The sequence below is a fragment of the Bidens hawaiensis genome, unplaced genomic scaffold (assembly GCF_021521415.1).
Source record: "Bidens hawaiensis isolate Kalapana, Puna unplaced genomic scaffold, B.hawaiensis_p1.1 tig00005588_1, whole genome shotgun sequence".
NCBI classification, from domain to species: domain Eukaryota; kingdom Viridiplantae; phylum Streptophyta; class Magnoliopsida; order Asterales; family Asteraceae; genus Bidens; species Bidens hawaiensis.
Genome location: NW_027491362.1, coordinates 569,977 through 594,806, shown reverse-complemented (window position 1 = coordinate 594,806; position 24,830 = coordinate 569,977). Strand labels below are relative to the sequence as shown.

The 24,830-nt window shown below is 35.4% G+C and overlaps 5 protein-coding genes and 1 pseudogene across 7 annotated transcripts; 3 read left to right on the top strand and 3 right to left on the bottom strand.

The window, feature by feature from the left end:
• The first annotated feature begins 1,621 nt into the window (after positions 1 to 1,621).
• LOC143630182 (protein STRICTOSIDINE SYNTHASE-LIKE 4-like) lies at positions 1,622 to 3,888 on the top strand (annotated as a pseudogene). The gene is made up of 5 exons (XR_013153113.1): positions 1,622 to 2,134; positions 2,292 to 2,487; positions 2,577 to 2,878; positions 2,954 to 3,086; positions 3,155 to 3,888. The product of XR_013153113.1 is annotated as a protein STRICTOSIDINE SYNTHASE-LIKE 4-like (transcript).
• A 935-nt stretch (positions 3,889 to 4,823) lies between these two features.
• On the top strand, positions 4,824 to 6,351 carry LOC143630235 (protein STRICTOSIDINE SYNTHASE-LIKE 5-like). The gene is made up of 5 exons (XM_077099302.1): positions 4,824 to 5,075; positions 5,164 to 5,379; positions 5,455 to 5,762; positions 5,849 to 5,981; positions 6,067 to 6,351. The coding sequence occupies exons 1-5, from the start codon at positions 4,923 to 4,925 to the stop codon at positions 6,328 to 6,330; spliced, it is 1,074 nt and encodes a 357-aa protein (XP_076955417.1). The 5' UTR covers positions 4,824 to 4,922; the 3' UTR covers positions 6,331 to 6,351.
• A 51-nt stretch (positions 6,352 to 6,402) lies between these two features.
• Positions 6,403 to 10,771, bottom strand: LOC143630236 (ATP-dependent DNA helicase Q-like 3). The gene is made up of 18 exons (XM_077099303.1): positions 10,254 to 10,771; positions 10,056 to 10,171; positions 9,669 to 9,752; positions 9,436 to 9,576; positions 9,294 to 9,328; positions 9,126 to 9,209; positions 8,919 to 9,007; positions 8,609 to 8,761; positions 8,422 to 8,518; positions 8,260 to 8,263; positions 8,026 to 8,175; positions 7,858 to 7,950; positions 7,722 to 7,787; positions 7,515 to 7,648; positions 7,349 to 7,437; positions 7,072 to 7,199; positions 6,892 to 6,998; positions 6,403 to 6,796 (listed from the first exon to the last, which is right to left on the bottom strand). The coding sequence occupies exons 1-18, from the start codon at positions 10,399 to 10,401 to the stop codon at positions 6,418 to 6,420; spliced, it is 2,097 nt and encodes a 698-aa protein (XP_076955418.1). The 5' UTR covers positions 10,402 to 10,771; the 3' UTR covers positions 6,403 to 6,417.
• A 3,578-nt stretch (positions 10,772 to 14,349) lies between these two features.
• Positions 14,350 to 18,542, top strand: LOC143630234 (uncharacterized). The gene is made up of 12 exons (XM_077099301.1): positions 14,350 to 14,505; positions 14,594 to 14,806; positions 14,907 to 14,996; positions 15,075 to 15,191; positions 15,263 to 15,532; positions 15,601 to 15,760; positions 15,826 to 15,903; positions 15,988 to 16,079; positions 17,268 to 17,438; positions 17,521 to 17,595; positions 17,681 to 17,785; positions 17,861 to 18,542. The coding sequence occupies exons 2-12, from the start codon at positions 14,645 to 14,647 to the stop codon at positions 18,176 to 18,178; spliced, it is 1,638 nt and encodes a 545-aa protein (XP_076955416.1). The 5' UTR covers positions 14,350 to 14,505; positions 14,594 to 14,644; the 3' UTR covers positions 18,179 to 18,542.
• An 80-nt stretch (positions 18,543 to 18,622) lies between these two features.
• Positions 18,623 to 19,340, bottom strand: LOC143630213 (uncharacterized). Its single transcript, XM_077099282.1, has 3 exons — positions 19,301 to 19,340; positions 18,893 to 19,014; positions 18,623 to 18,829 (listed from the first exon to the last, which is right to left on the bottom strand). Exons 1-3 carry the CDS (start codon positions 19,338 to 19,340, stop codon positions 18,623 to 18,625), a joined length of 369 nt encoding a protein of 122 aa, XP_076955397.1.
• A 2,426-nt stretch (positions 19,341 to 21,766) lies between these two features.
• On the bottom strand, positions 21,767 to 24,092 carry LOC143630233 (photosystem I chlorophyll a/b-binding protein 6, chloroplastic-like). Of its 2 annotated transcripts, XM_077099298.1 has the most exons (5): positions 23,898 to 23,959; positions 23,647 to 23,829; positions 23,515 to 23,552; positions 22,007 to 22,521; positions 21,767 to 21,917 (listed from the first exon to the last, which is right to left on the bottom strand). In XM_077099298.1, the coding sequence occupies exons 1-5, from the start codon at positions 23,942 to 23,944 to the stop codon at positions 21,897 to 21,899; spliced, it is 804 nt and encodes a 267-aa protein (XP_076955413.1). In that variant the 5' UTR covers positions 23,945 to 23,959; the 3' UTR covers positions 21,767 to 21,896. The 2 variants fall into 2 exon arrangements, with proteins under 2 accessions (XP_076955413.1, XP_076955415.1); XM_077099300.1 differs by lacking the exon at positions 21,767 to 21,917 and having other exon boundaries at positions 21,974 to 22,521; positions 23,898 to 24,092.
• Positions 24,093 to 24,830: the final 738 nt, after the last annotated feature.

Here is a 24,830-nt window from a genome sequence, read left to right as displayed (position 1 = left end):
ATTTAATCAAAAGAAAATACATATAACCAAAACTACTAGAAACCCACTATGTGTTCATGTGCATGGATGTGACACATAACATAAAGTCGATTTTGTATATTAAAAAAGTGCTTTTGAGTGGTTCGCAATGGTTTTCACGGCACTTAATTTTCAAGACCACTACCTTACACACTAGGGATGGCAGTGAAACCCGAACCCGATGGGAATACCCAACATAATTGGGACGGGTCTTACCCGTCCCATTAGGGTATGGGACGGGTTTGGGATTATTTTTTAAATTTTTCGCGGGTCTGGGACGGGTCTGGGATTTCTAATATACCCGATTACCCGATAACATGGACCCGTTTACCCGATTATATACCCGACATAATTATATACACACACACACATAGTAACAATAAAAAAATGGTATTTGTGTTCAATTGTCCTTTGTGTATCCTACATGAATATTAAAATTATATATATATATATATATATATATATATATATATATATATGTGTGTGTGTGTGTGTGTGCGTGTGTGTGTGTGATTACATCCCGTCACTCACTCATCCTCTATAAACTACGTAGATATTTTTTATATATTTTTTGGTATAATTTTATCTTTTTGTTGAATTAAGTGTATCATGAAACTAGAAAAATAAATTTATTTGTGTTGTATTTTCAAAACCCGATAGAAACCTGATGGGATTTGAGTCAGACATACTCAACGAGTATTTCTAATAAACTAACGGGTATACCCGAAACCCGCGGGTAAACCCGATACCCGATGGGTATTTACCCGATAAATACCCGACGGGTCTGGGACGGGGTTTTATATTCGGGTCCGGGTCTGGGAATACCTAGACCCCTCCCAGACCGGACCCATTGCCATCCCTATTACACACACATCTCACGTGTTAATAAATATTAGGATTTTTTTAAATAAGTTTAAACATATTTTGACATGTCCCTTGTTAATTTAAACAAATTGGATCCACCGCCCCTTTCATTTTGCAATGGTGGTGATGAACCCTGCAGGTGTCAACTTGTGTAAAAATTGCTCGTGTTGCGGACTTCTTTCCGTCAAGAAAACTAGCTTGGGAAGGACAAAGACTCAGAGAGAATGAAGAGTGGGTGTATTTTATTTACTTATTTAAGCGTAAGACAAAATGATCATTTTACACAAACTTAATATAAATTTTTAACGTCATGTCAAGGATGATAAATGAGCATATGGAGTGACAAAGTAGGGACTATAGCCATAATTTCTTATAGTTAAGTACGAAAACTGAAAATTTTACATTAAATAAGAACAATCCGCCTAGGCGCCTAATATACCCTAAAGTTTACTATAAACATTTTTGTTCCTCTAAACAACGACACAAACACGTATAAATGTTTAATCAATCAACTGACTGTTTGAAAACAATAGTCACAACATATAATTAATTGTCTACATAATATGCCTCATGATGTTAACTTAAAGAGGCAAAGAAAGTGATTTACAAATGTTACTTTATATATAAAATATTAAACAGACAAAGAAAGTGATTTACAAATGTTACTTAATATAAACATGAAATACTGATCAATTTAGGCAAGAGCATGTGTACACTACACTCATGACACTGAGCTGAACTTCTTACATCTTACATTTGAATTTATTTTCGTTCAAACATTTTGTAATGAATTTGGGTCCACAAATTCAAAGTTCTGGCCACAACCTTAACCCGTAATCTTGACAAAAACCACTTGTTGCTATAACACTGACACGCATGCATGGGATATCTTGTAAGTTTTCAACAGTGGTCCATTCATGAAAGGTGATCTTTCAATCTTCTTTGAAAGTGAATGATCAATTGATCATCACTATTTTAAACCATTTTCTTTTAATTATATAACTAATCTAATATTCTCCCGCAAGCTAAGGACCGTTCGTTAATCACCAAGAGGCTTTTTATCTTATCACCTTACAGAAATAACCACCAAACTTCAGTTATGGAGTATAGTGTTATTACAGTAACCTTTTTACTTGTTTCTGCACTTGCAGTTATACTTCAAGTGTTCTTCTACTCTCCTATATCTCCAGACACACTTGAGTTACCACCAGAAAACTCGTCACACCTTTTCACCCCTAATAACCACTTACAGGTCAACTTCCTGATCAAATATTATTAAAAATTAATTACTGTGTGTTTTTTTTTTCATGTTATTAGTGTACATCGTACTCAGTATATCCCACCAATAGCAATGCTATGGTAGGGTCTGAGGAGGGTAAGATGTAGTTTTAAAGAATTAATCTTTACAGGATGTAATTAAGCTAGGGGAAGGAATACTGAACAAACCAAAACGGGATATTGTATACCGCCACAAGAGATGGATGGATTAAAAGATTGCATACGAATGGGACATGTGAAAATTGGAAGAAGATTCATGATAAAGATACTTTACTTGGATTGACGGTCACAAAAGCTGGCGATTTAGTCGTGTGCGACTCCGAAGAGGTAATCCTGTGAGTTGCTAATCTTTAAATTCTTTTAGTTCTTTGATCTAAAAAAGTTTGATTAGATGAAACTTTATGTGATGGTTTTAGGGTTTGATTAAGGTTAGTGAAGATGGTGTAGTGACAGCTTTAGCAACTCATATGAACGGTGAAAGTATAAAGTTTGCAGATGATATTGTTGAAGCAGGTGATGGGAGCTTATACTTAAGTGTAGCCAGCACTAAATTTGGGTTGCATAATTGGCATCTTGATATGTTGGAACCACATGGTCAGCTTCTGAAATATGATCCGGTTACAATGGAAACATCAGTGGTGCTTGATGGCCTTGGGTTTGCTAATGGTGTAGCTGTCTCTTCAGACCAAGAGTTTTTGGTAGTATGTGAAACATTTAAGTGAAAAAAGTTTAAAATAAATTAACTTACAAAATATTTATAGCTTGAAAAACATTTGGGTTGCTTCTGTATCAGATTTAGGTGCCTAAAGTACTGGTTAAAGGAGGAAATGAAAGGAAAAGTTGAAGTTTTTATCGACAATCTTCCCGGATCACCGGACAATATTAATCTAGCTCCTGATGGGTCATTTTGGATAGCTATACTTCAGGTAATTAGATACATGGTATCGTTATTGTGACAACATGAAAGCTGATTAAAAGAGTTTACATAATGCAGGTGATCTCAAGCAGGGTAAAATTTGTGCATTCTTCTAAAGCAATTAAACACATTTTGGCAACATTCCCAAAGGTGTTTGATCAAGTTAGAACAGTTGACAAAAGGGCAATGGCGATAAACGTGGGGAGTGATGGGAAGATTATCAAGAGGTTAGATGATCCTAATGGAGAAGTGATGGCATTTGTCACTTCAGTCCTGGAGCTTGATGGAAATCTTTACTTTGGAAGTTTGAAAAATAACTTTATTGGCAAGTTGCCTATAAAGACTTCAGCCTGAAGGCCTAAGTTTTTATTATGTTTGCAAAAAGATGACTTTAAGAAGATGATATGAATTACCATCCTTGTTTTAATCATGTTTCTTATTAAAACCATAATTTAAAAGTCTTGTTGGGGGTTTGTACAATGTTTTTAACCATGGAATGGAATCATGACAACATTCTAAGATGATCTAAAATCACCGTTAACGGCCCACGTGTGTTTTACTTGATAAACGAAAGATGTATATCTGAAAGTGTAAGGATCTTGGTGAATGAAAAAGATTAGCAAGGAACTAAGATGGTGTTTATCTACAACCATCCACGCCACAAAGCAAGTTTGTGGCAAACTAGCAAAGATGATGTGAGTTCATGTATGTTTAGCAAAATATGTGTCATTGTATGTTCAGTCATGGACATAAAGATCAACAATCTTCCGCTTACACGAGATTCAAATACAGACGGTGGATAATGTGTAACAACATTTCACTGCCCCAACAATATATAAACATGTGTGTCACTAATCGATACAAGTAGTGATATTGGCAAGTCATCAGTTAGCCCTTTGTTTATAATACTTCGTTCAACATAAACCATGGATCAAGACTGAAATTAATTAACCAACACCACTGATCGCTATCAATTTAGTTTTAACATGAATATACCACTCTCTAAAAAAATGTGAGGTACGAAACTCATCTTACACGTTCTGTAAGTCCTATGTCATAACCTGCGTACAATGACCTTTGTTGTTAAGACAACAATTTCACTCGACTCACCTAATCGATTTAACTTATAAATTGCAGCACTAGTGCAGAAAAATAAATTTAGTTAAAAGAGAGTACTAGTCAATATCACTGAACAAGGAAGTCTTCTGAGTGTATTTTCTATAAGCCCTTTACATAGTTTTATTCAACGGAATTGATTACTGTGTCAACATCAACATAATCTTTCTTTATTCAGCCACCGATAAGATTGACGTGATGTTATATGATGTAGGACGGTGTCGTGCACGGCTCCAGCTTTTTAAATGACAAATTAAAACTCTCACAATTTTACTATCTTTCAAACTTCATGTTATTTTCTAATAATAGTAGATCATACACCAACTGACAAAAGCAAAAGGTCCACTACCCAGCCTTGACCCGCAATCTTGATGTTGCTATATATTGAGCTGACATGCATGCAGATATTTTGGAAGTTTTCAAGAATAATCCAAAATAATGGAAAAATTGCTAGATACAGTTTGGGTCAAAACAAGTGATTTTAAAAATATTAATTTGGTTCTAAGTTAGCTGAATAACAGTCCATTTTGACCCATTAAACATATCCTATCCAATTTGGTTATGATAAATGATAATTACCCATAATAAACCAAAAAATGGGGGATTGTGTTTGTTTTGCCAGGTGTATGACCTAGTCATGAAAGATGATTCTTCAATCTCTATAAGATAGAATGAATCAACAGAAAGCTTGCTCTTATCACTTTTCAATAATAACCACCAAAGTTCAGTTATGGGATGTGGTGTTATTACAGTAAGCTTTTTTCTTGTTTCTGCGCTTGCAGTTGTACTTCAAGTATTCTTGTTCTCCCCAATATCTCCAGACGCACTTGAGTTTCCTCCGGAACCCTCCTCACACCTTTTCACCCCTAACAACCACTTACAGGTGATCAACTTCTGGATCAAAACTTACTGTGTACGTTCTTCATGTTATCGCATGTTTTTTTTTACAGTTTGTTCTTTAATCTTTACAGGGAGTAACTAAGCTAGGAGAAGGGATACTGAATAAACCAGAAGGTTTGTCTGTTGATCAAAAAGGAATTCTGTATACTGCTACCAGAGATGGGTGGATCAAAAGATTGCACACGAACGGGACATGGGAAAACTGGACGAAGATACATAACCGACATACTTTACTTGGTTTGGCCGTCACAAGAGCAGGTGATCTGGTCGTGTGTGACACCGAAGAGGTAATCTTGCTAATCTTTTAAACTCTTTGGGCTTGTAAAAAGTTAAGAGTAAAATAAGCTCTTGTGATCATGCAGGGTTTGATTAAGGTTAGTGAAGATGGTAAAGTGACAGCTTTGGCAACTCATTTGAATGGTGAAAAAATAAAGTTTGCAGACGATGTTGCTGAAGCAGGCAACGGGAGCCTATACTTTAGTGTTGCAAGCACTAAGTTTGGGTTGCATGAGGTATACCTGGATACCCTTGAGGCTAAACCACATGGGCAGCTTTTGAAATATGACCCGATTACAACGGAAACATCATTGGTGCTTGATGGGCTTGGGTTCGCTAATGGGGTGGCCATCTCTTCAGACCAAGAGTTTTTGGTTGTTTGTGAAACATGGAAGTAAGTGAAATTTGCAAATAAACCTAAAAATGATGTGTGTGTAAGATCTAAAAGTCAAAAACATCATGGATTTGCTTATGTATCAGATTTAGGTGCCTAAAGTATTGGCTTAAGGAAGAAAAGAAAGGAAAAGTCGATATTTTTATCGATAATCTTCCTGGTGCACCGGACAATATTAATCTAGCTCCTGATGGGTCATTTTGGATAGCTATACTTCAGGTATTAGAAAGTTTGCATCTTTAATGTAACAGCGCACAGAAATGATTATCATTTGATGCTAATTAAAAGAGTTTACTTGATACAGATTACCTCAAGCAGGATGAAATTTGTGCATTCTTCCAAAGCAATAAAACACCTTTTAGCAACATTTCCAAAGCTGTATAATCTAGTTGATGCGGTTGACAAAAGTGCAATGGCATTAAATGTGGGGAGTGATGGAAAGATTATCAAAAGGTTAGATGATCCTACTGGAGAAGTGATGGCATTTGTCACTTCAGTCCTGGAGTTTAATGGAAACCTTTACTTAGGAAGTTTAAAAAACGACTTTGTAGGCGTGTTACCAATATGAACCATTATGATTGTAATTCCGTCTTGTAAATGGATCTCTACATATAATAATATGCACTGTCATAACAAGATTAGAAACAGTTTCAGACTACTGAAGTCTGCTTCGTTTATCCGGTTTCCTTTTCTTGACAAACTCAGAGAAAGATGGAATGTGTGGCAACTTTATATCACTGGAAGTGGTCTGTGAAGGACTTGAAACATTTTCATGATCTTTCTCATTCATCATCTTTGTTACCTGATCAGAAACAGATGGTGATACTGAAACTAAAGGTTCCACTTTTGCCACAATATCTGAAGTAGAATTTCGATTGACGGTAGCAAGCCGAGATGTTAAGTCTGCAGTGTTAACTGTTGAAAGCCACCTCACGGTACTTGCCACTTGTGATAAGTAAAATGATTTTCCAGTTTTCCCATATTTTTTGAAGCACTCATTTTCAAAGAATATGGAGGATGTTTCAGGGTCTATCCTGTACATCAAGCATAAAAAAATCGGTTTTAAAACACTAAAAAGAAATTAAATTTGGCAGGAAACAGTAAAAACAAAGGTAGATGGTGCGCATACTGCAAGTTCTCGAGACGTTGCTGTGTTTGCTTTAGGGAATTGAGTAATCTTTGCTTGCAGGATTCCCGTGTGGTTTCGTTTATAGCATTTTTGTCAAGTTTATAGTTCTGTGAAAGGTCAAAGGTCAAAGGTCAAACTAGAGTCTACTATGGAACATATACATAGACAGACACAAATTACCTGTTTATCATGGTCTATTTTCTGATAATATTTTTCTTCTGCCCGTTGCAAAATATCCATCTTTTCACTAACTTTTGATTTTGAAGGTAAGGCTGACTGTGTAAGGCCTTCCACAACATCAATACCATCTGGAAGTTAAATTATTCGACTTCAGAAACATGAAGTGAAAGCATAAGTTAACAATAAAATGATCAATTATATATCCTAACAGCCTTATAGGCATAGAACTGAGATCTTTAACAATGTTGAATCTATAAAATTAAGACAAAAAGTTTACCATCATCATCAGATATATCATCCTCAGACGCTTCGTCATCACGAGACCAATACTCTGAGAAATCCACATCATTGACATGTTTTGAGGAGCTGAGATAAAAGACTTGTGAATCATTACATAACAATTATTAATAAAAGATATATAGCTTTATAAACAAAGCTATTACCTGCTTATAAATATCTTTGAGGATCCAATTCTATTACCAAGGGAACACATGGCTTTAAGCTCCTCCAAGTATTTCTCCACTACATTTGGATTTTTGCATGCATCACACGTTTTCTTACACAGTGATGTTGACACCTACTTTGTGTGAGTGACATGTATTACTAAACTTAATAGATATAAATAATGATACAAACTTAGATTTAGCTACCTGCTCCCCAAAACTGTCTAGAATCTTTTTCCTACGACAACCAGATGTTTCACAATACTCAACCATCTGCGTTTCAAAAATTATTTTTATAAGCAAATTGACGGCGTAATTTTATAGATAAGTTTTACGAGTTAACCAAATTAAAGTCAGCAATTGACTTCTTTGGGGGCCTGTCCTGCGGACTTGAGGACTGCGACTTCTTGTTGTCTTCATTATTCAATATAAATTGCTGCAAGTATCTTACATATTAGTGACTAATAATCAAAGGAATAATTAAAAAACCAAAAGAAGGGCAGTATCTAACCATTTTCTTGCGGTCATCGATTCCATAGTATAAAACACTTCTAGAAGGTTGTTGATCACGACCAGCTCTACCGGATTCTTGATAAAAGGATACCATTGATTTCGGAATATTGAAATGGCAAACAATCCTAACGTCTTTCCTATCTATACCCTGATATTGTTGTGCAAAATTGGTTACTTGATACATAAATTAAAATAAAAAAAAAGATAATTGATTATTAAGGAAGTAGAATACCATCCTGAAGGCACACCAATGTCTCAAACAGATTAGAATTGGAATGCACCATAAATGCTCCAGATGAGTGACCAACATGAAGAAAGAAAAAGGATTACACATGAATAAAAGCTACTGCTTATCTGTGTTATTACATTATAATAGTAAAATAATTAACCATACCCAAAAGCCACTGTAGCCACTACAACTTGTGTCTTGGCAGAAATCCAATCATCTAAAACAGAGGTCCGTAATTTATTGTTTAGCCCTGCATGATATGCTGAAAGCAAATCAAGAAAATAAACATATTTGTGAGAGACTGAGAGGCACCTCAAAATGAAGCCAAATAAAGATGAGAAAAACTAAGTACCAGCACAAGAAATGCCATTTGTTGATAAATGAGATGCCAGAACATCACACATTGAACGTTCAAGACAGTACACGATTCCACATACATCTCCACAAGATTTAATTAGATCAGCCAAATCAGCATGTGGGTCGGTTAGAAGATCCTTGAATCGAACTGTACAACATCATTAAATAATTTAGTCAGTGACATAACAGTTATTAAGATCATAGTTCTAGCTTGTTAATGAGTCAAAATGGCACAAATATATGTGCCTTAAACATAAAAAGAACATGCGTGTATTTTGGGAGCAAATCAAGCTGATCGAACCAACCTTCATAATAGATATTTGGGCGGTTAAATGATGATTTCAGGACCAGAGGATTCTCCATGTCCAAGGACTCTATCACATCCGCCTGAACCCTGCATATAGTAAACAATTTCTCTAAAAAAACACTCACTGTAGAGAAACAAATAAGATAACTCATTGAAAATTATGGGTATAAAAGTAACTGTACATAGTAAGACAAATAAGACTCACTTGGGAACAGCAGTAGCTGTTAATGCTAATACTGGAATGCCTGGCAGACGTTTCCTCAAAGAAGCTAATTTTCTGTAGCTAGGTCTGCATAATTATAGAAGCTAATACAAGTGTAATTTGAGCTTGTAAAAGCAAAGTATAGAACTAAATAAAAACTTGAAAAATCACCTAAAATCATGGCCCCATGTTGAGATGCAATGTGCCTAAAATGTGGAGGAAAAAGAAACATATATAACATTATAACCAGAACTCGTGATGAAACAATCAGATGTGTATAGTCAACGCTTGACCAACAAAAGTACATGCATACCTCATCTATTGCAATCAAGTTCAACAACCCTCTTGAATGAATCTTTGTCAGCTTTGCCATAAATCCGGTTGTCGCAATCAGTTCTGGCGTCACATAGAGCAACCTCAATCCCGGATTACCAGATTCTAGTTCTTCATAGATCTGAAAAAAAAGTCATCAAGTACTTTGGAGCGTTTAAAAATAACACAAGCTTCATAATTCAAGATACTAATGTTAAACATTCGTCACGGTACCTTATTCCTAACTTGTGAAGTCTGAGTTGATGAGAGATATTCCGCAGCAACCCCTTTTTCCTTCAACGCCATAACTTGATTTTCCTAATGCAACGTACCACAATAAACAGCATTAAAAGCATGTTTGGGATTGAGTTTCAAAACAGCTTATTGACTTATTGACTTTTTCAAAAAGCTACTTTGAAAAGCCAGGATTTGTGGCTTTTAGAAAACAGGTTTTTAACCATTTCAAAAGGCTAAAATAAAAAATATTTTTGAGATTGCCAAATATATTTTTAACTTATTGCTTTTTAAAAGAGCCAATAAGTTGTTTTCAAACTTAATCCCAAACATGCTCTAATTATCGCTTAACAAAGATAATATAATCAACGAAACAAACAAACTCACCATCAAGGCTACTAAAGGAGAAACAACAAGCACAATGCCTGGTTTAGCCAATGCAGGAATCTGATAACATATCGACTTCCCGCCACCAGTCGGCATCAAACAGAAACAGTCTCTTCCTGCATCAAAAACTAGGGCGCAATTACACATTACACAAACTTAAATAAAAAAAAACAGTTACTTGAACAAATTTCAACAAACCTGATAATACAGCTTCTATGGCTTCCAACTGCTTTCCACGGTACTCCGAGTGACCGAAATGCCATCGCAGGAGCTTCGTTAAAGCTTCTTTACCGGAAACATTCCTCTCGTTGCTGATGTTTTTCACAGGAAGCAGTGCCTTCTTCATTAATAATACTGTTGCAACAAATGGTTTGTGAAATTGTAATTAGTTTAATAAGGAATTAAACGTTTAATTAGGGCGAAAATATGTAATTTTGTTCGTGTCTGTGAGTTCAGTTTATTAATAATGGATTAGGTTAATTAATTGTAATTGTTGAATAAGATTATTTAAGTGGCACACGTTTACATGCAATGATTTGAAATTGGGAATTACGAGTTTGTGTGTGCGCGAGGGAGAAAACCTTATTGAATGATTGATTCAGAAGTCCGTCGCCGGAGATATGGAGGAAGTACGGCGGTCCGGTACGGAAGGTTTTTGTGTTTACGCCGGAAAATCCAAGTTCATATTGGGGTTGATTGTTTATGCTTTTATTTTTTTATTTTAAACTGATTTAGGGGTTAGGGCTTCAAAGCTTTTAACAAGTTGGATTAGCAAACTTTGGTTACATTTTTCATCTTGTACGTGCGGTAGAAAATTACACCTTTTGTTATTTGTACGTCTTTTACGATAAATGTTACTCGTACATTAATTCATTCATGTTACGTTTTCATTCAATATCTTGTAAAATTATTAAAATATCCATACTTTGAATAATAAAAATGTAAAAGATTATAGGCCCACTTTAAAAGATTAAAACCACCCCGAGTCTCCTTCTTAAGTTGTTATTTCTAATCCATCAACCAAATAAAAGAAAAAATCATCTTCCAATTACAACGTTTGTAAGCTAATTCTCTCTTCCTTCTTCTTTTCTCGCTACTTTGATCTTCCATTGTTAGGTCAAACAACCAAGCTTATTTAAGTAGCAGCTCGTCTTATTCATATCCAAACTTCCTCCACACTTATCATATTCACTGCTAATCATTTGATTAAACGTGCACATTGATCGTTGTAACATGTTATCCAACTAACTCCTTTGCATACCACCTCTACGCCACATGTTGGACACGTCAACGCTAAACTGCCTCCCTACCTTGTTTTTATTATGATACCACCAAGTTGACTAACTCAACCTCAATACTAGCTTGAAATACCCTCAATCAACAAGCAACACTACTACTAGTACTAAACGTAACAATCACCAATCATCAATTGTACTCTAATTGGTCATGGTATTTGATTTCCTCATTCAAAAGAAGAATAAAAAGGAAAATCACAACATTTTCAAGTGAAGCGTAAATTAAGACGGGTAGTTTTAAGAGATTTATAAATTTTCAAGTAAATGGCACAAGTATAAAGAAGGACAAAGTAGTCTTTCTAACATAAAAACCCACGTGCATTCCATATTTTTCCAAAATATTTACAACATTTACCCCTTAACTTTAGTTAATTTTTGTTAAATTAAATAATAGTTACAATTTTAATCCTTCATCTTTTATGCATATATTCTTTATATTTTCACTTTTAATCCAAATTCACCCGCGATTTTTAAACGGTCATAAATTTTTCGTACGTTAATAATTTTTTTTAAAAATTACACCATAAAAGCGAGCATTTAATTATCTTTAATTTGAGTATGATATTGTTATAGTTTTTTTTTCAGTTAAAAATAACATTTTACGTATATGTATTTGTGGTTCGGTTTTGATGGTTTTAAATTAAACTGTGAGCCAAACTGTTAATAACGCTTTTGTCGTCGAAAATTAAAACCGGACCGTTGAAAATTTAACTCAGCAAAACCAAACCATTAGCAATGGTTAGGTTCCGGTTTCGTTTGTACTTCGATACTAAATTGAATTTAAAATAAGAATTATTAATCTACCTATACCAATAAACGGTTTCACGGTTTAAAACGGAACACTGAACACCCATAAATCTATTACGTGATTATCAAGGTTTGTATTCCCCGTTGCATCGCACGGGCATTCGTCTAGTTATCTACAATGTCACATTCATAGTTTACTATGGATCTCAACAAGATAGGAAAATAACTAATCATGATGAAAGAGAATGAAAGCCTTTGTCACGTTTCGTTTAATTGCAAACTACCGGTACCTAAATATGTTACGTGTTACAACAAAAACTTTTTCAACAACATATTAACATATATGTCCTCTAGTTTCATACACCTTGGAATTAGCTAAGGGGTTGTTTGGTATGGTCTGAATCTGACCCATTAGGCAAACGTCTGAATCGATCCGATTCATAGCGTTTGGTTCAACTCTTCGATCTGATTCGGTCAGATAATTACCCTCTGAATGGCTCAGCATGAAATAGATGCTGAATGGAATCGTGGCCAAATTACCCCTCCCTAGTTCATCCTCAAGCAGTCGCACAGCCTTCTCTTCTGCTCTACTAGTGTCCGACGCACACCACCACCATGAAGAAGAACATCGGAAAACTCCTTGGATGTAGCGGTTGCGCCAAGGTCGACCACGCCAAACGCATCTTCAGCGGCCAAATTGCAACGAATATTGAACAAACTCCTGTCGCGATTCGAACGGCGGTTTTAACGAAGATGGTGATGAAATATTGAAGATGGAGAAAGTTAGGTTTATTGAGAGGCACAGGAGAAGACAACTCATAAGAGGAGTTAAATTAGAATTTTTAACTTTTATTTATAATATTTTAGATTTTAATATCCCGTATTTTGTTTAGAGAATTGAAAAAAAATTATAATTTTTTTCAATAATGAATCTAAATATGGTTTGTTTATAATCCTTTAGATCTTTTGAATGATACCAAATCTCGTAAATAGGCAAAATAGTAATATTACACAATTATTTAGATGTTTAACTAAACAGATACATTTCATTTAGTTCTTACTGGTTCAGATCATCTTACTCATTCAGCAGTTATTCATTTAGAGGTTTGCCAAATAGCCCCAGACTCAATTAGAGTTCCCCTATGCATCATAAAGCATAATATGATGAAGAAGAGTTCCCAAAGGGTATAGTAGGTTTTTATTTTCAACTAAGCCCGTAATTTTATTTTATTTTTTTATTATTTTAGGTAATGTCAGTTTAGTAATTTTACAAAACACTAACTCAAAATCAAACGTTGGTCAAAAATAAACATGGTAAGGACTAAATATGAGCATCTAGCATCAACTAAGGACTAGTACCGTAAACGTCCAAAATCCAGTTCGTTATTTTACGGTTAGAACAAAAACTGAAAAAAACACATCCGTATTCGTTTCCTGCATCACACTACACCGTTGGATCTCTTCTCCGGTGTAATTATTGCCGGCCAAAATAACCAATAAACCCGATTCTTCCCGCCATTAATAAACCCAACATTATTATTCAAAATGCACCACGACGACTTCACCTTGGGGGTCGAAGACGGCCTCCGGCTAATAAAACGTATATACTTCGGCAATGACCGCTCGGTGGCAGCCCCGAAACCCGTGACACAGATGGACAAGGCCACGCGATCTTTATACCCCACGTCTCCTATGGTTTATGCCGTGATTTCTAACCCAATGATTGTTGACAACCCTGACATGCCGAGTTACCAGCCTCATGTACACGGACGGTGTAATCCGCCTGCGTTGATCCCGCTTCAAATGAACGGGATATCGTTTGAGGTTGATTGCTATTTGGACACCGCGTTTGTCACGATGGATGGTTCCTGGCGGGTTCATTGTGTTATGGGAAATGCTAAGTGTAGTTGTCGTGTTGCGGTTCCTATGGGCGAAGAGGTAATATGTTTATTTTGAACTGGGTTAGTAACCTGTGCATTATGCATGTTAAACAAATGCTTTTGTTTTTTTTAAATATACGACCTTTGGTGTAATTATATTATTTAATAGGAGAGAGAGACAGAAAAACCATTTTTAGGTGGGCCTACTTAGCAGACATGTGTCCCGCATTTATTTTATAAAATACAGGACTTGACTTCAGTTTATGCATAAACATTAATTTTAACTATGAAACTGAATGACCTAACTACATTAAAAACATTTATTATTGATAAGTTTGTTTATTCTCAAACAATATTATATCATTTGGCTAACAGGGTTCAATTCTAGGTGCTGAGGTTGAAGTAGCCCGAAAAACATATACGACTCGATTATCTCTGATCGATGAAAACGAGGATGAAGAGAGTGTAACTGGGCTAAAAGATGGAGGTCTTCTGAAAGCCCATATTTTTAATTTCACAATACCACAGGTTAAAAGATGTATAATAAAGATCTCAAAGCTTTATGATTATTGCATAAATATATAATCAGGTTGAATATTGTTTTGACTTTTTGTAGGTTGATGGTGGTTCAAATCTTTCAATCAAAGTTAGATGGTCACAGAAGATAATGTATAAAGATGGTGAGTTCATATTGATTGTACCTTATAGCTTCCCGGAGTATGTCACACCTGCCTCAAAGAAACACCAAAAGATGGAAAAGATACAACTGAATGTTAACTCCGGTCTGACTACCGAAGTTCTTTGTAAGACAACTAGTCACCCTCTAAAGGTGTAATTTAGATCAGTGTTTTTAATTAATATCCTATAATCTTACAGTTGACAGGTTCTTGTTATCTTAATAACCGCGTTAAATACTTGCTGTATTCCAGGAACGAAAGCGAGAACCGGGAAAGTTGGATTTTGTATATGAAGCACAGGTTCTTAAATGGTCAAAAATAGATTTTATCGTCAAATACCACGTAAGATTATCATAAACATTTGTGTAGTAGACACTTTTATAAGTTGAACTGATAAAGGTATATATCAATATATTTCAGGCTTCTACAACTGGTCCTTTTGGTGGTGTCCTTTTGCAGTCTCCACCAACTTCAAGTATTGATCAAAGGGAGATGTTTGGCTTATATTTGTTTGCTGGACCCGATAACAGTACAAAGGTTGCTTTAAAATTTGTTAACAACACAAAGCCACTTATAGCTTTGTAAACTAAACTTAGAATTGTTGATAGGTGTTCAGGAAAGAGGTTGTTTTTGTGGTTGATATAAGTGAAAGCATGAACGGGAACATAATTGAGGTAACAAAGAACGCACTCATTGCAGCACTCTCGAAACTTGATCGAGAAGATTCTTTTGGTATAGTGGCATTCAACAATCGGATTTACTTGTATTCACCAACCTTAGAGTCAGCAACTAATGAATCAATAAAGGACGCAACCGAGTGGATTAAAACTAATTTCATTGCACTTGGTGGTACCGACATGCCAATTGCTCTAGATCAGGTTCAAGATTTTTGCATAACGTTCAACAAGATTTTTGCATTTTATAACTGTGATTGTATGTGTCTCAGGCACTAGACATGTTTTCTGGGACCAGTAAATCAATTCCAATGGTTTTCTTTATTACTGATGGATCTGTTGAAAATGAGAAACAAATGTGTGAGGATATACAGATACGATTACAAAATAAAGGGTCGGAACTGAGTCCACGTATCAACACGTTTGGTATAGGTAATGTTTATATAAAAATAATCTTGTTCTGAATTTTACCTGACTGCCTTCGTGTTTGTTTGCAGGTTCATTCTGCAATCACTACTTCTTAAAAATGCTTGCAATGATTGGAAAGGGTCATTATTATGCCTCTTATGATACCGGTAATTCATTTTTTGACATACATTTTTTGAACGGAATACATATGAAAAGTCACTTATTATGTTGTCTGATGTGTGTTTGATCAGATTCAATTGAAACCGCAATCCAAATATGGTTTTCTAAAGCTTCTTCTTCCATATTGACCAACATTGTAATTGATGGTCTAGATGATCTGGAAGTATGTATGGCTAAATTTTTTGTATTCTGTTCCTTCATAGATTAAAGATTTATATTATAGAGTTAAGTGTCATTTTAGTACCTGTGGTTTGAACAACTACGCAACTTTAATACATATTCTTTATTTTATGCAAACAGCTGCCTCAGTTTCCAAAGTCTTGCATTTTTAGTACCTTTTTTAGCCCCGTTAACTTTCATCCGTTAAGTCAGGGGTATTTGTGTAATTTTATTATTTAAATGAAGGATATTTGGATAATTTTACTATTATATTTTTCTTTTTCTTTTTCTTTTTCTTTTCTTGTTTTCTCTCTCCCGATTATTAACCCTTACCCCAATATCTTTCCCCCAAAATCATCAAAGGAACCCTAATTCTCCAAACTCACATAGGCCATGGAATTCGGGTAATATACGATCTCAATCATCAGATAATATTTTGGTACGTAATTATTTTAACAATTAATTACCTATTGATTGATCTAAAACATGGATACTGCAATATCATCTTGGTGTATTCGGTTAATATATGCCGGAACCGACGTGCAGAACATATATACGGTTACACAGCTAGTGAAGTTATTGGGAGAACTCCAACTGAACTGTTAGCAGAACCTAAAGACGCGGTATTTTCTGAAATGATCTTGGAACGAACGGTGAATGGTGAGAGCTGGACCTGAGTCGTTTGAGTACCGATTGACATGCATTACTTGGTACCAGTCGGGAATACTTCCGGCGAGTAAGACGGCGGCGACGGCGAGGATCTCGTTGACGCCGGGGAGGTCAGGGTTGAGGTGGTGGGCTTGGAGGGCGTATTTCCGGCAGTCGTCGAAATGGCGGCGACGGGGAGGTCAGTTTATTGACTACTGATGAGCTAAGTTGGGGAATCAATGGTCGATTAGGTTTATCAGTTTGATGTTTAGAGAATTAGGGTTATTAGGAATGAGTGAGGATATGATAATAATAAAATGGGGAAGGAAAATAAAAGATATAAACAAATAATAATAAAATTACACAAATACCTCTGACTTAACGGATGAAAATTAACGGGGTTAAAAAAGGTACTAAAAATGCAAGACTTTGGAAACTGAGGTAGCTGTTTGCATAAAATAAAGAATATGTAGTTGCGTAGTTGTCCAAACCACAGGTACTAAAATGGCACTTAACTCTATATTATATCTTGACTTTTTCACAGGTTTATCCTTCAACCATTCCAGACCTTTGTTCTGAAAGACCGTTGATCGTATCAGGTCGACACAAGGGTAATTTTCCTGAAAAACTTATAGTTAAGGGCATGAATGCTGATATGAGTAATTTCAGTATCGACATTGAAGTACAACACGCAAACGATATACCTCTTGAAAAGGTGCCATATAACCTTAAGTTCTTAGCTGAAATTGATTATTATTCAAAAGTCATGTTACTTGATGTTTAGTTTGATCAACCAGATCCTTGCAAAGACACAGATTGAATCGTACACGATACAGGCATGGTTTTCACAAGATCAAGACCTTGAGAAGAAGGTCGGTAACATATATGTGATCAACATTTAGAATCTTGATCTAATATGTTTAAATCAATTATGCTTATTTAATGTTTTATGGGCAGATAGCAAAGATAAGCCTAGAGACGGGTACCGTGTCTGAATATACACATATGACCTTGTGGAAGACAGAACCACAAGATAAACCTTCAAAATCTGGAAAAAAACAGGTAACTTGTTGCAACTTGCAAACTCGTTAATTTAAAATCAGTTTATATATTCAGATGTTCTATGAACTAATGTAGGGAAAAAAGGAAGGCGGTTTCCAAAGCATAGAAACCCTGAAAACCGAAATGATTAAAGTGTTGCACCACCTTGGGCTAGGATTTGGAAACGTGGTTGCAACGTCTGAAAACATCCCTCCGGGGTTTGAACAAAGGACACCCAACCAAACAGAAAAGCTTGTGAGAGTGGCTAGTGATTGTTGTGCAAATGTGTGTGGCAAATGCTGTTGCATGTGCTGCATTGAAGCTTGTTCAAAAATGAACAACCAATGTTCGGTTGTGTTGACTCAGTTGTGTGGTGCCGTGACCTGTTTAGGCTGCTTTGAATGTTGGGATTGAAACCATTGATGGATCGACATTTGAAGGTAACATGTGGTGTTGCGTGATGAAAACGCAGATGCTTAGATGAAATTGTATAAGAGAATACAGGATAGCATGTACAAAAAGCAGTGGGAGTTGATCAATAATGTATGTAATGTTGAAACGTATGAATAAAGGAATCGAAAACCGTACACCTTTTAAAACACATGATTTGAAAAATCATTAAACAGAATAAAAGTTACATTATTCATAATAATACAAGATAACACAAGCATAATTATAAGGTATGTAAAAACATGAACATGATCAAATAACGACTCATATCACAAGCACAATGAAGCATGGTTTTTATTCTTCAAATGCGATTAAAGACATGAGTGATTCATGAGCAGGAAAACGCTTAACGAGTTCAGACCGTTTAGCCAACACAAAGTCCTCAAACTGGAAAGCGGGTGCAACCGTTTATCCCACCAAGGAAAAATGTTCCTCAGCACCCCTCGGTGGCTTTTTCACTACAACATTATCTTTTGATATTTCATAGTCTTTGGTAGGAAACGCTCCAAACCATACATTTGGTGGCACTGTATACTGCAACAGTTGGTTTTCTCCGATATCTTGTCCAATGCATGTAAACTTCACACTCCCATCTTTATCATCTATTTCCAGTACCTGTTGATCAATAATATTAACACAAATAACAATGAATATATATAGATTATATAGATCAATTACCGTAAGAGGTTCGCCCAAATAGAAATGCCATGTTTCTGCACTTGGGATTCGGTGAAGGTGTGAAACACTCCCGGATGGAAGTAAGAAGTATATCGCAGTACTGATAGGACGATCGACCTTATCTGTTCATAGTAAATTCAGGAGCAGAAACAGAAAGGAAAAAAAAGAGCCCAAAAAATAAATAATGTTCTATAATGCAACAATTATAGAACTTAGTAGGTGGTGTTTGGCCCGTTTGGGATTTTGCTTATTTGAGGCTCCTTATAACTTATTAACTTTTCAAAAAGTTATATAAGTTGTTTGGCAAAGAAAAATGACTTATGGATTTTAACTTATCAACAAGGCAAAATAAGAAGGTTTTGATAAGTTGGGGAATTGTAACTTATTAACTTATTGTGTTTGATTTACCTATTACACCCCTTAAACCCTCAAAACTCATTACACTCATTTTTAAAAAGAGTGTCCTTTTTGGTCATTTTAGCTTTCCCGACCACCTAAGCTAATCCAAAAAAAATTTAAAATACATAAGTTAATAAGTCCTTTTTGACTTAAATAAGCAATCAAACACACCCTAATCAAGATGTCGAAAGTTGATTACAATCACATTAATACAGACAGCTAAGGCTTTATTAAAATTGTGAAGTATCTAGTTTCCACAAGATCTATCTAGTGAAGGGTCAAAATCAGTTGATAATTAAAATTTGTGAAAGAAATAATGAATGGTCAAAATTGATTCATCTAGGGCTTTTGAAAGTGGTGATAATTGATAATATTAACATATTTGATCAATAAATTGGGATTGAGATGTAATTATGTACTTAGATTGAGGTGGGAGTTGAGAAGTGGAGAGTGTGATGGAAGTGTCTCCGAGAAGAAGCCGCCTTCTGGGTGTGGCTTCAGATTCAACTTCAAGGCAACCTCGGATGCTGTTGGGATTGAACTACTAATTTCGTATTTTACTTCATAACCATCTTACCACTCCATCAAAATGGAAATCGCTAGCCCTATTCTAGATACAGTTAAATTATACACGAACCCATGCATCTAAATGAGTTAAAGTGGTTAACCGTGTCATGTTATAAAGGAGTGGTAATCTAAAAGTTTAAAATATTTAAAGACACGGTTGATAATCCTAATATCAAAATAAGCACAAGGTTATAAACCAAGCATATGAAATGAAATATTAAGAGCATTTCCAGCCCATTTTTTAAATTTGTCAAACCCGTATAATTTAAAGTAAATTTTGAGAAAACCATCAAAATCACATCTTCAATTCATTCCCTACTATATGGATGAGTTATATGGCAACTAATGTAAAAACCTAAATATAGGGCTTCACTTTTGATCCACACCATATAATATATCAACCATCTCTCAATCATCATATATTATATAACAAGACAAATAATAAAAAAAAGAATTTATGGATATGAATAGGGAATACTACGGAATAGAATGTGAAATTTTTTTGAAAGATAATAGATAAATTTATAGAATTGTGTTTTTAAGCTAAATTATAGAGAGAAATATATGAAATAAGCTGGGAATACTCTAACACAAACACAAATCAAAGCTAAATCTAAAATTGACCCCTCACCATATGAATCAAATATGAAATGAGAGCTAACACTAAATGTAACACCCACATTTTGAAATGAATATAGTTAAATATATATACTATTTAACTTGAACACACTCAAATTATAATTTTTACTTGGCGAAAGTCTTGTAAATAGGAATTCGTTTATAAATAAAGCCATATTTTTGTTATTTAAGTTGTGTTACACAAACATAGAGTGATACCTATAGTGGGGTGCAGTGGCGGACATATGATTTTTTGTCAATGGGGTCCTAATTTTTTCGGTTTACAAAATTTTTTAGGTCGGTCGTTATTCGGGTCGAGACGAGGAGCATAATAAAACACAGAACTATGGTGTCATTGGAAACGAGTAAGTAAAAAGAATCTAAATTACAAACTAGATGAAACATACACTTTTAATTCATACCCGAAAAACATGAACGTAATCTATATATATGGTCTTACATAATTGACCAAAACATGAAAAAATAACTCTAACACAAATAAATGATTAATTATAATATACATACACAAAGTAAATAATAAAAGAATATGCAAAATCGATGTTAATATTATATATGTTGCATGGTGATAATGACTATATGAGAGAAGTTAACAAAAAGCACAAATACCCTAACTGAATAACTAAGACTAAGATATTAAAAAAACAACAAAAAAGGAGTATGGTGGGGCTTGAACCTACAACCTCTCACAAGTAAAACAAGGGACTTTCCACTGTACCAGTTCAATCATAATAGTATGAGTTTCAAGTATTAATTTTTATGGGGTGCTTACAAAATTTAATATACCGTCTCTAAGTAATTTTTAAAAAACATCGGTATCCCGGGACCCCGATCGAATCTATGTGGGTCCGCCCCTGGTGGGGTGTCTCTTGTTCACCTCACCCCTAAAACGCCCAAACACCACTACAGACAGGTGAGGGCGTTTTTGAAGAATTTGAGCTGGGGCATCAAATTCAAGCCAGCCACGCAGGACGTTGCCATTTTATTTCATCATTTTCAGTTTGCATTCATTTTCTTTTAAATGTTTTATTTAACTTAAAAATTACTTTAACTAATGTTGTGAAGAGAAACCACTACGCACATAATTAGAAAAAAGGTCTCACTGCCTATGTGATGGTGGTTTAACCACTACAGATGCCCTTAAGGTTCATTATTGTTGAAAAGATGTGAAATCGCTCAATCGACACTACAGTTCAGCTATATTTTCATGTTATCAGTTTCAGCCTAAACTCTAGAGAAAGATATATTTCAATATTTCATGTTATCAAAGAATGAGATTTAAAATATCATTACATTATGATACGTCAGATGTATACATGTGCTCATAATTGGTACAAGCTCATAAAACCTCTAGTTGAAAGATCATGAACCCTTGTAACTTACCAAATCATGGCATCCATGATCATATTTGATTGCTGAAGGCCTGAAAACAATATAAAAAGTCGATTAGAAAGTAAAACCATTGATCTCACACTTATTTTAAAGTAGGAAAACATAATTGAAGGTATCTACCGAGAAAATGTTGACATGACCCGGATCCGCAAGGTGAGCCGATAAGTTCTCGAGGGGGCCTTGCCCTGTGTAAACGGCTTGGAACACAAACCCCAAAAACGCGAGCATGGCTAGACGCCCGTTCTTTATTTCCTTGGTCCTCAAAACCATCACCGGTTCGGGTGACCCTCTACCCCACATAAACGGGTCGAACCACAATCCACCCGGGTACCCAACATCGGGCTTTGGTTTCTTCTTGTTAGGGAGTTTAGGCTCAATGTCAACGCACCCCGGGTTGATCATGTCGGCCCATCTTCGACCCTCCACCCAGCCCATCAAGGCTAACTGCACCACAAACAAAGTGGTCGGGTCAGCAAAGTATTCTCTTGACCCGGCTTCGTACCATGAGAAATTGTCGATAAAGCCTAAACTTTCGAGCCATTCCGGGACCAAAATACCCGCAACTGCAAGCATGGCCCATCGGCTGTGCATCAACTCGGCTTGTGCAAACCATTTGAGTAACTCTGGATCAGATCCTGGTTAACAAAGAAAAAACTTTAATTACTTATGAGATGTGCATGAAATCGAAAAAACCAAACCGAAACAAAAGCCAACCGTTTGGTTTTGCTTTTTTCTAAACCAAACTTACTACTCTATTTTGGTTTTGCATATAACAGAAACTGAAAAAATCGAACCAAACCAAATTTCTAAATTCTCTTTTTTTATCGAGTAATTTATAAAAATTTAATAAATATGAAACTCAAACAATTTAGCACAAATATGTGATAATCAATAAGTTATTAATCAAGAAAATGATTTAAGCCTAAATTTATTATTTTGAGCCTTTTTTTCGGCCCAAAACTTTGAAGCTCAAATAGCAAAATTGAAACCGAACGATTTTTAAAAATATCCAAAAATCTAACGACAAAAACTAAACTTTGCACCATGGTCGGCTGAATAGTTATAGGAGCCCAAGCCCTAGCTTGAGGCCTCCATTATATTTAGGCCCCCATTTTTAAAAAAATAATTATATATTACTATTATATGTTTTTTTTATTTTGAGCATCTGCCTCTTTTATGTTAGATAAATAATAATACTATGGTTATGAAAATAAAAGAAAGTGTGATTTACTGCGTCGGCTACGTCTTTGGCTGTTGAGTGTCAACACATAATTCTGGCATTCTTCTAAGTATTGGTTAGTACTCTACTTCAATCTGATTGCCTTAGTTGATTTGTGGATTGAATTATATTTTAGTCTTTAGGTAATAAGTAATTACTTGTATTGTATTCTTGATTTGTTGATTGATAATTGATTTGGCAAATCGAATTCGAAACGTTTTAGTTTATTATTGTTAGTCCCAAGTCTGGGGAAAGAAGGAGGCTTTATATATCAAATCATTTTTTAAAAAAGGCCCCAACAGCTTAGTGAGCTTTAGGTCTCAAAAAACGTTGAGCCGGCACTGCTTTGCACACCCCCGCTTTGAAGATTTGGTAAAAGAAAGAATATAACCCATTAAAGTTTACGTACCTAATCCAAGTGGGTCAAAGCCAAAATCTCCTGGAAGGCTAATATTAATCAAGAAAATGGGGATTAGTTACTTATGTATCTTGATTATGCATGAACTATGAAGATGTACATGATAATGGAATAATAATGGACCTGCCATCGAGCCATTCGGGAGGTGAGGTACCAGGGAACCATACTGGTCTGTCAGCAGGAAGTGGTTCACACACACTTGATACTTCTTTTCCTGCTTTAAGCTTCCCTACATGGCTGCTTCTGAACATGTACCTTGGAGTACAACTTCTTTCAGCACATGGTGACTTTGTGGTGATTTCTCCCCTGTCATGATAAAGATTAAGTGAATGAATGAATGAATGTGTTTGAGAGAGAGATAGAGAGAGTAGTACCTGGTTGGGAGAGATGAATAAGAGGTTGAAGCAATAGTGAAAGCCATGGTTCATCAACAATGGTGGAAATGAATGAACAGAGTTTAAGTTAAATTTGCAGAGATTAAAGAAGAATAAGATGACCATTGGTGACACGTGTATGGATAAGTGGGACCCATCATCTGTGCTATCTCTCATGGGCTAGTTTTTCACGAATAGAAAGCCCATAAGGCTATATCCAAATATCCAATTATCCATTGCCTTTAGTCTATATAATTTTATACACATATGATAGAGGTGAAAAAAAACCCGAACTCGAAACCGCCCGAAAAAACCCTGTAATGTGGTCTTTTATACTCGGGCTTTTACTACCCGAACTTGCATTTAAGGTAAGGATATGATATGCATTTCGGTTCCAAAAACCATACGCGGAACTGGACCCAATCTGTACCCGGTAATACTCGAAAATCAGAACCGGGTTTTTCCAATACCCAAAACCTGGTTTTTCAAATATCCGATCTATACCCGAAAAGAACTTGAAAAATACCCCAAAAAAAACCCAATCTATATACGGTTTTCTCAAAACCCAGAAATTGGGTATTCAAATACGTGTTTTAGGATACCCGGTTCTATACCAGACCCGAACCCGGTGCATAGGGTATGGTTTTTAGAGACAATAACCAGACCAGAACCCGACCCCGACCCATGTATGACAAATACCCGATTTTATAATACCCGGTTACACCCGAACTTATATCCGAACCTGATTCCATACCTGAAATTGGGTATTAGAAACCTAATTTATGCACCTCAACATATGATGTGGTATTACAACAAATCCATAAACAAATATATTGTAGGTATTTTAAAATAACGTAGTGAGTGGTTAGCTGTCGAGACATTCGTTAATGAATGCGTAGAATATAAATCTTACAAATAAAATAACATAAGATT